Source organism: Vigna umbellata, chromosome 9 (assembly GCF_029865625.1).
Source record: "Vigna umbellata cultivar VRB3 chromosome 9, Vumbellata_1.0, whole genome shotgun sequence".
Classification (NCBI taxonomy): domain Eukaryota; kingdom Viridiplantae; phylum Streptophyta; class Magnoliopsida; order Fabales; family Fabaceae; genus Vigna; species Vigna umbellata.
Window position 1 is genome coordinate 39,908,711 of NC_142173.1, and position 16,358 is coordinate 39,925,068.

The following is a 16,358-nucleotide window of genomic DNA, read 5'->3' on the forward strand; positions in this document are numbered from 1 at the left end:
TTCTCGTACACACCATTCTCCAATTCCAAATTCCATGTGAAAAGAAGTTAGCTTTTCTAAGTGGAATAAATGCTTCCAATGACCGAACCCCTGTGATGGGACGTGCACACCACTTCATCCAATCAACATGCTCCTTATAATCACTTCTTCATTTCCCATGCTGCACTTCTTCAAAGCGTTCCAACGTGCGTTCTACATATACCAGGCCATTTCTTTAATCTCGTGCTTCACGTTCCAGCTCCACCTAGTCACTTCTTCATATGCACACCACTGCCCCAGTAATCACCGTGCTCACCACACACCTTCTCCAGCACCTTGAATCACCATTCCCGTACGTTCCCTGCTTCCAGCTCCACGTAATGCTTGCTTTAGTGCTTCCAGCTCATGACACCTCTGCTTCCACCACGTCTCAGCGCAACACGCCCAACTTTGCTTCACTTCTTCCAGCTCCAACACATTACCGCTTCCCGTGACAACATCAAGCAGCGCATAAAAACCGTGAATGTTGTGCAGACCGTGTGCCTCACTTCTTCTAAATAAACAAAAAAATGAGCTTTTCTAAAAGAATTTGGATCCCCTCTGCAATGTGACAATGTTGAACATAAACCTTGCACTCTTCACAACGAAAATTAAATAAGCATTCTCATGAATCCAGCGCTTGCAAAAATGAAATGGAAAAATTCAAAGTGTGCTTTTTTTTCATGCTGAAAAACGTTCAAAGCAAAAACTCAGAACCAAAACCGAGAGTGAATACGGTGTCAAATCGCAAGTGGCGGCTGGGGCCCTAAACTTCTAAGACCGTGTGTCCCCTTTTTTAGGGTAGGGTCCACAAAAATAAAACCCTAGGTGCCAAGTCATTAATTTCTAATTTTGGGTCTAATCTAATTTACCAAAAATTGACCCAAAATATAAGAGTTGATTCAAAAATTCTAAACTACTGAATTACAATTTAATTAATTCAAAAATGTTTGTCTGGAGAGTCTTGAATTTATTTGGCAATCTTCCTTATGTCCCAAAATGTATTTTCGAAATTTTCCTACACTTCAAAAATGCACTTAATCAGCTCAGAAAATCCAAATTAGCACAATTAAAAATTTCCGACCAAATTAAGCAGAATTCGGAAAAACGGGGAAATAACAAGCAATTAAACACAATTCCCTGGTTTATTTAAGTGCAAGAAACTAAATATAATTCAAGAAATAACGACTCATCAAAATAGACCACACTTAGTCTTTTGCACTCCTGGGCAAAACCAAGACGAAAACCAGGGAACTACTCAAACCTCAGGAAGCTGACACAGACTCGAAAGACAGACCACAAGACTCCAAAACAGAAACACAGTTGCACAATTCTCACAAACTCTGGACGGTAAAAGGTATAGGCAGAATCCCACACAGAGTCAATGAAAGCAAATACTCAAAGAATCATCCAAACAATTCAGTACAAGGAAAGCAGTCAATCAGTTCAAGAGATGAATCAAAAGCAACAGAGCCTCACAGATGCACACAATCAGTGTTTCTCTCAAGTGTTTAAGGTAAATCAATGTCACTCAATGCACTCGAGAAAGCAATCACAAATAGATTTGGCAAGCCTCTAATATCAACACTCAAGCACATACGCATGTTCAAATCAAAAGGTCTTTTCATGGTTGTAATGGGGCCAAGGACAAGGGAGGATATATCTGGATAAGAAGCTACAAACCATAAGGAACAGAGGAGCAATGGGGAACAAGTGTAAAAACATTCAAACACACCCACAACCTCTACTTCCATCCTCTTCTTGACTCCATTATTCACAATTATTCACTATTTTTTTTTTTCTGCTCTTCTTCTCTTTTTTTTTTCCATCCTGTCTCTTTTCTTTTCTCTCTTTCAAAACAAAACTGTAAAAGACAAGATACACATATATTTACCAAAACAAAACAAGAAGAGGAACCAACTAGCCAACTCATCAGAAACCCCCAAGAGACCACACTTGTTCCCAAAACACTTCCAAAGCTCCAAAATTCCCTAAGGTTAAGGTAATCATTGTTTTTCACTGAGGGCTAGTGTATGAGCTTCAAAACAAAGAAATGGTGGAAAGTATAGGCTCAAAATGGGTTATCAAAGAATTAAAACAAGGTAAGCATATTTGGCTAGAGAGGCTCAATAACAAAATTGCCTTTATCACTTCCAAACATGCATATCAATCAAGAATTATCAACAAGAGTCAAGCCAAGTCATATGTGCAAGCAATCAAGAGACATATCACACACAAGAAAGAACATAAAGTGGCTCAATTTCTCACACAGGGCATTTGTGTCACAATCAATTCAACTCTCAAACATCATGATCATCTTCCAAGCAAAGAAAAGCACAGAATCCAACATCTTAGAGTATCAATGAAGTGAAGGAAAACTGACAACCTAACCACAATCCAGAATTCATGAAAAGCATGAAAAACTGTACACAAGACACAACAAACTACATAAAAACCGAAACATGAACAAAGAAACAACCTCCCCTAATAGACCACACTTAAACGACACAATGTCCTCAATGTGTCACAATCAATAGATCAAACAATCAGAACAATCATCAGATATCGACAAAGTGCAATAAAAGTGAGGAGGGAAGGAGAAAAGAAACTCCCTGAGTCAGATGGGAGGATAGGTGGGGTGGACCAAAGATGTCTCCTCCACCACTACATCCACTAAAGAAGGGTTGCTGAGGAAAGGCTTCAGTCTATGCCCGTTCACCTTAAAGCTTTTAGCTGTAGATGGACCTTGGATCTCTACTGCACCATAAGGGTAAACATTAGTCACAACAAAAGGTCCAGTCCATTTTGATCTCAACTTACCACCCATGAGGCCGAGTCTAGAGTTATACAACAAAACCTGTTGGCCAACCTCGAAGTCCTTTCTAACAATAGAACTATCATGGAACTTCTTTGTCCTTTCCTTGTAGAACTTCGAGTTCTCATATGCCTCCAATCGGATCTCATCCAATTCATTCAGTTGCAACTTCCTTTCCTCTCCAGCTTCGTCCATGGAGAAGTTGCAAATCTTCACGGCCCAATATGCCCGATGCTCAATCTCGACCGGTAGGTGACATGCCTTTCCGAAGACAACCCGGTAGGGAGACATCCCTATCGGTGCTTTGTAAGCTGTCCTGTGAGCCCAAAGAGCATCGTCCAACCTATTGCTCCAATCTTTCCTGTTGGGCTGGACAATCTTCTCCAAAATCCTCTTAATCTCCCTGTTGGAGATCTCAGCCTGCCCATTTGTTTGGGGGTGGTAAGGTGTAGAAACTCTGTGCGTCACCCCATATTTCTTGAGCAAAGCTTGCATGGATCTGTTGCAAAAATGGGTTCCTTGATCACTAACAATTGCTCTAGGCACTCCAAACCTGCAAAAGAGGTGAGATCTAACAAAATCTACAACAACCCGAGCATCATTAGTCCTGGTGGCTCTAGCTTCCACCCATTTTGAAACATAATCCACAGCAAGGAGAATATAATAGAAACCAAAAGAAACAGGAAAAGGACCCATGAAATCTATACCCCATACATCAAACACCTCACAGAACAACATAGGTTGTTGAGGCATCTCTTGTCTCTGTGAAATTGATCCTCCTGCTCTCTGACAAGGTTCACAAGTGCTGCAAATCTTCTCCGCATCTTTGAAGATGGAAGGCCAATAGAAACCACAGTCAAGCACTCTACGAGCTGTTCTCTGTATCCCTAGATGACCACCAGGTGAGGAGGCATGACAAAACTGCAGGACCGAGTCAATCTCATGGTCCGGAATGCATCTCCTAGTAACCTGGTCACTGCACAACTTCCACAGATATGGGTCATCCCAAACATAATACTTAGCATCACTCTTAATTTTAGCAATCTGAGCACGTGATGCTAAGGGAGGAAAAACAGAAGCAACCAAATAATTTACAATGTGTGCAAACCAAGGAGTGGGGTGAGAGTAAGAAATCATCAACAAACTCTCGTCAGGAAAGGTATCTTGTATGGGCAACACATCAGCTTCATTCCCAACTTTTTCAATCCGGCTTAGGTGGTCTGCAACCAAATTTCGTGCTCCACTCCGGTCTTCAATTTGCAAGTCAAACTCCTGGAGCAGTAGCATCCACCTGATCAATCTAGGCTTTGACTCCGCCTTTTTCAACAGAAACTTTAGAGCTGCATGGTCAGTATACACAATAACAGGTGATCCAAGCAAATATTACCTAAACTTATCAAGGGCAAAAACAATTGCCAACAACTCTTTTTCAGTGGTGGTATAATTTGCCTGGGCAACATCCAAAGTGCGTGAAGCATAATAGATCACTCTCGGCAGCTTGTCAATTTTCTGTGTCAAGACAGCCCCTAATGCATAATTAGACGCATCACACATGAGCTCAAATGGGGCTATTCAATCCGGTGCCTGAATGATAGGGGCGGTGGTCAAAGCTTCCTTCAGGCAATCAAACGCCTGCTTGCATCTGTCATCAAAAGAAAAGTCAATATCTTTCTGCAGCAGTCTGGACAAGGGAAGCGCCTGTAGAAACCTGCATGTCCAAGAAAAGATCGCACCTCTCGCACGCAAGAGGGGTAAGGCAACTGCGAAATCACAGATATCTTAGCAGGGTCTACCTCTATTCCCTTTTCAGAAATGATATGCCCTAGAACCAAACCTTGTCCAACCATGAAGTGACATTTCTCAAAATTGAGAACAAGGTTTGTTTCTATGCATCTTTTCAAAACTTTTTCCAGACTGTCTAAACATGCATCAAAGGAGGATCCATACACAGTAAAATCATCCATAAACACCTCTATGCAATTCTCAAGAAAGTCGCTAAAAATGCTAAGCATGCACCGCTGGAAGGTACCAAGGGCGTTGCATAGACCAAAGGGCATCCTCCTATAGGCAAAAGTGCCAAAGGGGCAGGTGAATGTGGTTTTTTCTTAATCCTCAGGCGCAATATTTATTTGAAAGTAACCAGAAAAACCATCAAGAAAACAATAATGAGATTTACCTGCCAGGCGCTCCAGCATCTGATCAATGAATGGCAGGGGGAAATGATCTTTCCTGGTTGCTTGGTTGAGCCTCCTATAGTCAATGCAGACTCTCCAACTGTTCTGCACTCTAGCTGGGATAAGCTCATCCCTCTAATTCTTCACCACAGTGAGGCCAGTTTTCTTGGGCACAACATGGATGGGGCTAACCCACTGATTGTCTGAAATAGGGTAGATGATCCCAGCTTGCAAAAGCTTGGTCACCTCCTTCTTGATGATGTCCATGATCACGGGGTTTTGCCTTCTTTGTGGCTGTCTCACTGGCCTTGCCCCATCTTCCAAAAGAATTCTATGCATGCATGTGGATGGGCTAATACCAGGTATGTCATCCAAACTCCAACCAATGGCCTTCTTGTGCTTCCTCAGCACACCAAGCAACTTCTCCTCTTGAACAGAATCAAGGGAGGTGGAAATGATCACCAGTTTCTTCTCATCATCCTCCAAGTACACGTACTTGAGGTTATCTGGGAGCTGTTTCAACTCAAGAGTAGGTGCCTGCAAGTCAGATTCAATTGTACTTCCTACAAGGTGGTTAGTGCATTCTGACTCCAAAGAATTCACAGGTAAAGGCGGAACACCTATCTGATCAAGCTCCAAATCCATATCCATGACAATTACATTATCAACATCATCCATATCAAAAACATCATCAACATCATGGATATCAAAATTCTCTTCAAAATCAACATCATTCTCAAATTCAGATTCAATGCATGTATGTAGAGCAGATAGAAAAGAATGCTCTTTCTTATGCAAAGAATCAAAATCATCAACAACATATTTATCAATAATGTCATCCAATGCATCGATCTTAAACAGAGAATGGTCCTCAGCTGGAAATTTCATTGCATCAAGGATATTAAAATGAACAACAATATCAGCAAATTCCATAGACAAAGTTCCAGCATACACATCAATCTTAGTTCGGGCAGTTTTCAAGAATGGCCTGCCTAAGATAATGGGAGCGGATCCATGAGAGAATCCCTCCTCCATTTCCAAAACATAAAAGTCAGCAGGAAAAATCAATTCACCAACCCTAACCAAGACATCCTCTATGAAACCTGCTGGGTGGGTAACACTCCTATTGGCCAACTGAATGACCACACCCGTGGTTTGCAAAAGACCAAGAGACAAAGATGCATATATAGACAAAGGCATGACATTAACAGAAGCACCCAAATCAAGCATGGCATTTTCAAATTTATTGTTTCCAATCACACAAGGAATGCAAAATATACCTGGGTCCTTGCACTTTTCAGGGATGTGCGGGACCGACTTACCAATAAGCGCAGATACATTCCTTCCCATGCTAATCCTCTCATTTCCCTTCATCTTCCTCTTGTGTGTGCACAGCTCCTTCAAGAATTTGGCATACTTCGGTATCTGCTTGATGGCATCAAGTAGAGGTATGTTCACCTCTACCTTCCTGAAGGTCTCCAGAATTTCCTTATCCACATCTTCCATCTTTTTGCTAGGAAGTGCCCGTGAAGGGAATGGTAGAGGGATAGGTCGGTCAACCAATGGAGAAGGTGCGGCAGCGGTGGTGGTGGAAGAGGGAGAAGATCCACTTGAAGAAGAACCACCGGCTGGAGAAGAAGATTCACCCACCTCAAATGCCTTGCTTGGACCGTCATGGTCGTTCTTTCTAGGACAAGTAGCAGGCATGGGTGTAGGTGTAGAAGCGGGCTCTGAAGGCACAAAAATCTGCTTCCCTGATCTAAGGGTTATGGCACTCACATTCCTTGGGTTCTGCACAGTCTGGGATGGTAACTTATCCGAATTCTGAGACTGCGCCTGGTTTATCTGAGTAGCCATCTGACCCATATGGTTAGTGAGACTCTGTATGGAAGCTCTAGTCTCCTGCTGAAACTGCAGGTTTTGCATAGTCATCTGTCTCACTAACTCTTCCAATGAAGGTTCAGACGAAGTGGAAGGTTGGGCAACTGGCTGGGTAGGTGCCTCTTGTTGCTGTTGTTGTTGTTGCCTCTGGTGTTGTTGCATTGGTGGAGGCACATATCTGTTAGGTGCTCCAGCATTCTAGAAAGGTAGTGCCTGCTGTTGATGCTGCGCATTGTTCCATCTCAGATTGGGGTGATTCCTCCACCCTGGGTTGTACCTGTTGCTGGATAAGTCATGATTTTGTTGTTGTTGCTGCCTGTTGTTGTAGATGTTCGTAGCATAAGCCTGAGGCGCATCAGAGGCAGCAGAGTGCTGCAAAGAAGGACAAGCATCTGTATAGTGGTCACTGGAAGGACAAATAGCACATAGTCGTGCAACAGATGCAGATGGAGCTGCAGATCTCTGGTTGGTAGTCAACTGTGTCACCATCTTCGTAAGAGAGTCAATCTTTCCTTCCAACTTGCTTTCAACAGTTGATAAAGACTGGGCAACAACATCATGTACGCCCCTCACCACAATGGCATCATTCCTGGTGCTAAACTGTTGGGAGTTGGAGGCCATCTTCTCAATCAATTGCCTGGCCTCAGCAGGTGTGGTGTCTCCAAGAGCTCCACCACTGGCAGCATCAATCATACCACGGTCCATGTTGTTCAAACCCTCATAGAAATACTGGACAAGGAGATGCTCAGGTATCTGATGGTGGGGACAACTAGCACAAAGTGTCTTGAATCTCTCCCAATACTCATATAAGTTCTCTCCACCAAGCTGCCTAATCCCAGTTATGTCTTTTCTGATAGCTATGGTCCGGGCTGCTTGAAAAAGTTTATCTAAGAACAGTCTCTTCAGATCATCCCAGCTAGTGACGGATCTAGGCGCCAAACCATACAACCAATCCTTAGAAACATTTTCCAATGAATGAGGGAATGCCTTCAAGAAGATGTGCTCTTAAGGAACATCATGTGGTTTCATACTAGAACAGACAATGTGGAATTCCTTCAAATGCTTATGAGGACTCTCACCTGCAAGACCATGAAACTTGGGCAACAAATGGATCAGTCCAGTCTTGAGAACAAATGGAACGCCCTCATCAGGATATTGGATGCACAAGCTTTCGATATCGAAATCAGGTGCAGCCATTTCCCTAAAAGTCCTCCCACGAGGTGGAGGTTGTGCCATATTGTTCTCAGTGTGAAAAACAACAGAATCAGAATCAGAATCACGTGCAGATGCAACAGATGCAGTAGATGCAGTATGCACAAAGTACTCAGCAGTGGGATGCACAGTATCCAATGGAACAGACTCGAAAACAGACTCTAAAGATAAATTTCTAGAATGCCTAGCTAACCTATGAAAAGTTCTATCAATCTCAGGATCAAAGGGTGGTATAGGCCCAGGATTTCCCCTAGTCATGCACTAAGTCACAACACCCTAAAATCATGAAACGATATCACAAAAATTTTGAACACACAAAACAACCTAAACAAACAAATCACACACACTCAAACATACAAGACAAAACACAACACACAAACAACACATTATCAACACAAAAGACCTAAAACTGAACCGTTGGTCCCCGGCAACGGCGCCATTTTGATGAGAGGGTCGCACCTCCCAACAAAAGTTGTGCATAAAAGAATGCAGTATAGTACTAGGAAGTGACTCCTAGGTCGTCTCTCAAGGACCAAATTGTGGTTCGAGTCTTACGTCAAACACGTAGGGGGGGTTTTGTAATTTTTTTTGGTTGCGGTAAAATTAAATTAAACTGAAAATTAAATAAAACACGACCGAATATAATTGAAAACATTAAAGTGCATGAAAACTTTTAAAGAAAACAATACAATAGATAAATATTCAAACACAATTCACCACCCAAAAGGAAGAAAATCAATTCAACATACAATATAAAATATTTTAAGGCAAAAGAAATAAAAGAAAATGAAACTTCTCTAAAATTGACCCATTCATCTACAAAAGAAAATTGAAATTTGCAAATGCTTTTAAAAGTCCTCCTTGCCGTGACACTTCCATTCCATGTATTTCATTCTAAAAAAAAAATCAAAATAAGTGAAATACTTGTCCCTGGATACTCTTTGGCCGTGACATATGTTGCATGTAGAGAAAATTAAAATAATTGGAATGCTTCTTACACTTCCAACATCTATCATATTTTAATCACCATATCTCCATTCATTATCCAAAAGTAATTGAATTGATACCTTCTCTTGAATCACCACCGTACCCGTGCTACTCCCATGTGCCTTCAAAATGAATCACCTCATGGACCCTACAATATGGCAGCAACAGCTCCTACCTACTCCCATCACCTCTTCATCACCCCGTGACCTCCTAGAGCATTCTCGTACACACCATTCTCCAATTCCAAATTCCATGTGAAAAGAAGTTAGCTTTTCTAAGTGGAATAAATGCTTCCAATGACCGAACCCCTGTGATGGGACGTGCACACCACTTCATCCAATCAACATGCTCCTTATAATCACTTCTTCATTTCCCATGATGCACTTCTTCAAAGCGTTCCAACGTGCGTTCTACATATACCAGGCCATTTCTTTAATCTCGTGCTTCACGTTCCAGCTCCACCTAGTCACTTCTTCATATGCACACCACTGCCCCAGTAATCACCGTGCTCACCACACACCTTCTCCAGCACCTTGAATCACCATTCCCGTACGTTCCCTGCTTCCAGCTCCACGTAATGCTTGCTTTAGTGCTTCCAGCTCATGACACCTCTGCTTCCACCACGTCTCAGCGCAACACGCCCAACTTTGCTTCACTTCTTCCAGCTCCAACACATTACCGCTTCCCGTGACAACATCAAGCAGCGCATAAAAACCGTGAATGTTGTGCAGACCGTGTGCCTCACTTCTTCTAAATAAACAAAAAAATGAGCTTTTCTAAAAGAATTTGGATCCCCTCTGCAATGTGACAATGTTGAACATAAACCTTGCACTCTTCACAACGAAAATTAAATAAGCATTCTCATGAATCCAGCGCTTGCAAAAATGAAATGGAAAAATTCAAAGTGTGCTTTTTTTTCATGCTGAAAAACGTTCAAAGCAAAAACTCAGAACCAAAACCGAGAGTGAATACGGTGTCAAATCGCAAGTGGCGGCTGGGGCCCTAAACTTCTAAGACCGTGTGTCCCCTTTTTTAGGGTAGGGTCCACAAAAATAAAACCCTAGGTGCCAAGTCATTAATTTCTAATTTTGGGTCTAATCTAATTTACCAAAAATTGACCCAAAATATAAGAGTTGATTCAAAAATTCTAAATTACTGAATTACAATTTAATTAATTCAAAAATGTTTGTCTGGAGAGTCTTGAATTTATTTGGCAATCTTCCTGATGTCCCAAAATGTATTTTCGAAATTTTCCTGCACTTCAAAAATGCACTTAATCAGCTCAGAAAATCCAAATTAGCACAATTACAAATTTCCGACCAAATTAAGCAGAATTCGGAAAAACGGGGAAATAACAAGCAATTAAACACAATTCCCTGGTTTATTTAAGTGCAAGAAACTAAATATAATTCAAGAAATAATGACTCATCACTGGGTGATTACTTCGAACGATCACTTGATGGCTCTGGAAATATGGTCGAAGTCGACGTGACGCCGTGAGCAGGGCCAAGGCTACCTTTTCGATTTGGGAATACCGCTCCTTCGCCCCCTGTAACGTTCTGTTGACAAAATATATCAACTTAAGGATGGGGTCTCCTGTACCAAAGCGGCACTTACAGTATGATGGGATGCTGCGATGTACAGCTGCAAGTCGAATCCTGCTACCGGTCGTGTCATGATTGGAGGGCTGGTGAGAACGTGTTTAATAGCACCGAAGGCTTTTTCGCACTTATCGTCCCAGTGTCGGGTGGTGCCCTTCTTCATGTTCTTCAGGATAGGCCTGATGCGTTAGGCCAACTTCGGAATGAAGCGTGATAACGCTGTCATTCGGCCAACTGGACGTTGTACCTCTTTCAGGTTTTGTGGGCTTCGCATTTCCAGTATGGCCCTACATTTGTCTGGGTTGGCCTCGATTCCCCTGCATGTTAGCATAAAACCCAAAAACTTCCCAGTCGGGACGCCAAAGGTACATTTAGATGGGCTTAGTCTCATGTTATATCGTCGTATCTGGAGGAAAACTTCCGCCAAATCTTTGAGATGTTGTTCCACAGATTGACTTCGGATGACCATATCATCTACGTAGACGTCCATGCATTTGTCGATTTGATGGTAGAAGACTTTGTCCATAAGGCGCTGGTAGGTTGCTCCTGCATTCTTCAGACCGAACGACATTACTTCATGACAGTAATTTGCACGTTCGGTAATGAAGGTTGTTTTATTCTGATCAGGTTCGTACATGGGGATTTGGTTATACCCCGAATACGCATCAAGGAAGCTTAGTATAGTATGTCCTGAGGCCCCATCTACCAACCGATCAATGCTTGGAAGGGGATATGAATCTTTAGGGCAAGCTTTGTTAAGGTCGGTGAAGTCCACGCACATTCTCTATTGGTTGTTCGGCTTTTTTACCATGACCACGTTCGACAACCACGTCGTGTAAGTTACTTCTCTGATAAATCGGGCGTTCATCAATTTGTTGACTTTTGTTTGTATGGCCTCTCGTTTTTCTTCCCCGAATCGTCGTTTCTTTTGAGCAACCGGACGTGCTTCTTTCAAGATTGACAGCTTATGTGTCATTACTCCCGAATGGATCCCCGACATATCTGCGGCCACCCACGCAAATAGGTCGGCATTGGTTTTTAGTATCTTTGTCAGATCATGTTCATCGTGCGGCTCCAAGCTTCCACCAATGGTCGTGGTTTTCGATGTGTCTGCTCCCAATTGGAATATTTTGACGCCACCTTGTGGATGGAGACGCTCGTCTATATTGGTTCTGGGATCCAAGTCAATCGCAACTGTTTCAACTCCTCTGGTTCTTCTTGGTGGCATGAAAGGTGTGACCTTTAAACCGGCAACGTAACATTGTCGAGCCGTTTGCTGATCGGCCCATAGTATACACACAGTGCCTCTCTCTGTTGGGAACTTCATAGCTAGATGAGGGGTGAATACGATGGCTTCGAAAGCGTTCAAGCAGGGTCGTCCTAGTAAGGCGTTGTATGAAGTATTTGCCTCTACTAGTAAGAACCTGACTCTTAGCTCTCTTGCCTCCCGGCCTGTTTCGAGTCGAGTTCTTAGGTCGAGGTATCCCTGAGTGTCAACTCTTTCCCCTACGAAGCCTACAATCTGCTTGTTGAAAGAGGCTATCAGTTCTTCGGATAAATCCATTTTTAGGAATGTGGTCCAGTACAAGATATTGACTGAGCTGCCTTGATCGATGAGCACTTTCCTGACATCGTAACAGGCTATCTCAGCGGTGATGACCATGGGTCATCGTGATCAGGGTCAGGAGCGTGGAATTTTGCATCTATAAAAGTGATTTTGGGCATGGATCGAGGTTGTCGATCTACCATGTGCACCGCTTTTAAATTTCTTAAGTGTCTTTTCCGGGCGGAGGCTGATGCTCCTCCTCTTGCGAAGCCTCCGGATATGGTGTCGATTCGTCCTCGGACCGACCTCTCTCTTTCTGGGTGTCGGGGTTGGCTCTGGGATCGTCGTCTTCGTCGGTCGTCCCTGTGAGGCGATCGTTCGGGACTTCTCCGCGAGGTTTCCTTCCTGTTGGGGGTTGCTGCCCTGGTGGATGTTCTCTCCTTTATGTACTTTTTGAGGTACCCTGCACGGATGAGTCTTTCTATCTCATCTTTTACTATGTTACACTCTTCGGTGTCATGGCCAAGGTTTAGATGAAGACGACATGCTTTACTTCCATCAGCATTCTTTGGAGTGGCCTTCCGCCGAACGATGAGGAGTTCTGCGTGTAGCGCCTCTTCGAGTACCTTTGCTATGGGCGCGTTGAGGGAAGTATAACGATCGTATTTGGGTGTCCACCCCGACTCCTTTCGAGGAGGTTTGTCAACTTTATAGTCGTGGGACGACCGCTTCGTATCTTTCTAGGTACCACTATTAGGATTTTCTTGTTGTTGCCTTTTCTGGAGTTTCTGAGGTCCTCAATGCGTATGAATTTCGCAATCGTTGCCTGGAGTTCTTCCATAGACTTTGGGGGATCTGCATACAACTGTTCAGCGAAATACCCTGGCCTTAAACACAAAGGTAGATTGTTTATTATAAACGTGTGATTCACGTCTTTTACGCGTCTGGCTGTCTCATTGTATCTCTGCATGAAAGCTTTCAAGGTTTCATCCTTCTCCTGTTTAATGTTTACGAGCTCAGCCGGAGTCATCTCCGGCCTTCTGTTGGTAGCATACTGTTTTCGAAAAAGAGTTTCCACGGTAGCGAAGCAATCCACTGAATTTTGAGGGAGGGTGTGATACCACTCTAGTGCCTCATCTTTCAGGGATAACGAAAAAGCTCGGCAAATGACTGGATCATTGTCTGTGTAGAATTCCATGGCATCTATAAAGTTGCAGAGATGGTTGTTTGGGTCTGCTGAGCCATCGTATCTTTCTAACGTTGGAGGGGGTTTTTCTGGCATATTAGCTTGCATGATGGCTTCCGTAAATGGAAGTAGGTTGGTAAGCCCTAGAGAAGTGGGCCCCTTTCTTCCTCCTCCGACAGGTTCGGATGGTCCTCCATGATGGCTTCCTTCATTATCGTCCTGTCTATTGGAGGCCGATATCTCTGGCGGAGGTCGTTGCGCTCTCAGAGCCGCAAGTTCCTCTGTTTGTTTACGCTAAATTTCCTGTTGTTCTCGTATAGTCTTCGCCTGGGCCTCTATCTGTGCCTAAAGCTGCCTGATCAAGTCTCGAGTGTTATTCTCTTCCATGGCTCCTGTGGTCTTCCTTGGGTATGCTAAATCTCGGGCCCCACGGTGGGCGTCAAAGTGTTTCGGTATAGTTGTTGGGACCGAGACACGAACCTGATCAATGACGTCTTCACCTTCTCACAATGCAGTTATCCTTATATCTTCCAGTTGCACAGGGCTCTTCGGGAAGAATGGAGTGGGTACCTGCGAAGGCACTCCGACGCTCAAGTCAGAAAAAGGGAATGACCGAACCTTTTGGTTCAATAATCAAATTAATATTTTCTCTCTCTTTTTTCCATTATCAAAACGTACCTGTTTCCTTTAGGTTTTTCGTATTTAACCTAGAAATAAAATGAACCTTTTACCTAAAAATTTGGTTAGTTGGATAATCCAGTCACCTGATCGTGATCCCCGTCTTTGATATTTGGTTGGTTAGTTCCGTAACTTACGCTTTCATAGTTATACATTTGTAACCGCTTCTTCCTTAGATTATCCTGGTTAATTAACCCAGTCTAAATAAAGTTGACCGAGCGTCTATTGACTCTTAGCTTGACTAGGTTAATTTGACCCATGTTGGTTGCTTGTTTTAAGTAACGACGATCTCTATTAAGACGATCGATACTAGGGGTGACACTGACGAGAGTATGGCATTGACGAGCGTATGGCATGACGATTGTCTTGCTGGTATTATCTTACGATATCACGATCGTTTTGTCTAGGAGGTTGACGATCGTTCGGAAGCGATTGTTTGACTATTCGCTAATACCTGGCCTGTTTATTATTGCTAGCTGTCCGGATAAAGGCGATCGTTCAGTCGGTCGTTTGGTTTATTGTTGACAATCGCTCGACTTTAGATACTCTACCATACAAATCCCAAGGTTATTCCCCATCTCTCTTGAGACAATAACGCCTCTAGAACATATGCAACATTATCTGCTCACGTATAAAACATTATACGATCATCCCCGATAATTTCATTCCCCAAAACACAAAAACGTACATGTATGGGATAAGCTACGGATAAAAAAATCATAAAAACAAGATACATACATATTAATTATATGAACCACAATTAAACACCCAAGAAAATACATATCTTCTAATTATACCAACCATTATCAAACACATAAAAAGATACATACCTTATGATTATCTCAACCATAATCAAACATCTCATACAAAGTAATAATAACAATATGATTCCTAATCCTCTAACATAGACATTTAAATCATACAAAATTACTCGAGCCTTTTAATATTAAAATAATAGTCTCATTGTTTTTAATCCATTACCATTTCTAAAATATGATTCTCTAGGTCTTTTGAAATACAAACAAAGTACCAAATTACATATCTCATGCTTTGTCACACTTTAACTTATACAATCCAACTATAATTGCATTTGTCAATGGTAAACAATACAGTCTAGTCATAGCAAACAATTATATTAGACACATGAAATGAATTCTTAACTCACAAGGATAAATTTTGCAATCTTTTATAAATTTTATAAATATGTTAAAAACATTAATCTATTGTTTCAATAAAAAAAACTTATTATGAAAGTGAACTCAAAATTGAAATTTTCAAGCTTTTTTTTACTTGAAAATTATAATTAAAAACAGTAAACTTACTTTTGACAAATTAAATCCAAATTTAGTTAGCTATCACATATGAGTGAAAAAGTATAATTTCATATTTATCCTGCTCATATGATCATAATAGTTAAGGTTTCATATGATCATAATAGTTAAGGTTTCATATGATCATAATAGTTAAGGGTAGGGTAAATATCTTGAGTACTAAACTCCAATCTTTGTTTCATTTATTATTTTTGTTCATTTTTAGACTCGACCTTCATGAGATTCATGGGACTAACTAACTTAACAGGAAGCTCACATTTTTCTAAAATAAATGAAAAAATCATGTTTTGAAATACAACTTATGCATATTTAACATATAAAATGGTATTTAAGAATTCAACATACTCATTTGCATAAATTCTTTTAAATCTATATATCTTTAAGAATATAATTTTTCCCATCAGATAAATTTACTTGTTTTTAGAATTTCTTATCTTCACTGTCTTTATTTTCACTGTCTTTAAACACTTAAAAAATCATTTAAATAAATAGATTAATATATATATATATATATATATATATATATATATATATATATATATATATATATATATATATATATAAATTTTTACTTATAAAGTCCATGTTATTTGAATCAAATATTAAAATTTAATTTGGCCCATGCAATCTCAAACCTGCGACCTTCGCGTTATTAGCACAACGCTCTAACCAACTGAGCTAATAAGCCAATTAATAATTGAAAGCAATATATAAGGTAAGATATCCATATATGTTCAAATTGTAATTTTATAATAACTTTTCAATAATGCACAACACCTATTTCTAGCATCCACTTATTTCTAACATGCACTTATTATACATAAAATATACTCATTTAATAAATGACTATTACATTAATAAAGTTTGATAATATATTATTTTAGTAAGCATACTCTTAACTTGTAAAATGCTTTAAATGAATCCCAAGG

General features: G+C 41.2%; 2 protein-coding genes and 1 pseudogene across 2 annotated transcripts; all 3 read right to left on the minus strand.

Moving 5' to 3' along the window:
• Window positions 1-699: 699 nt before the first annotated feature.
• On the minus strand, window positions 700-8,124 carry LOC148193509 (uncharacterized; annotated as a pseudogene).
• A 3,348-nt stretch (window positions 8,125-11,472) lies between these two features.
• On the minus strand, window positions 11,473-12,252 carry LOC148193510 (uncharacterized). Its single transcript, XM_088099439.1, has one exon. It carries the CDS (start codon window positions 12,250-12,252, stop codon window positions 11,473-11,475), a length of 780 nt encoding a protein of 259 aa, XP_087955565.1.
• Window positions 12,253-12,329: 77 nt separating this feature from the next.
• On the minus strand, window positions 12,330-13,516 carry LOC124820694 (uncharacterized). Its single transcript, XM_047292443.2, has 2 exons — window positions 12,983-13,516; window positions 12,330-12,920 (listed from the first exon to the last, which is right to left on the minus strand). Exons 1-2 carry the CDS (start codon window positions 13,514-13,516, stop codon window positions 12,330-12,332), a joined length of 1,125 nt encoding a protein of 374 aa, XP_047148399.2.
• Between the last annotated feature and the right edge of the window lie 2,842 nt (window positions 13,517-16,358).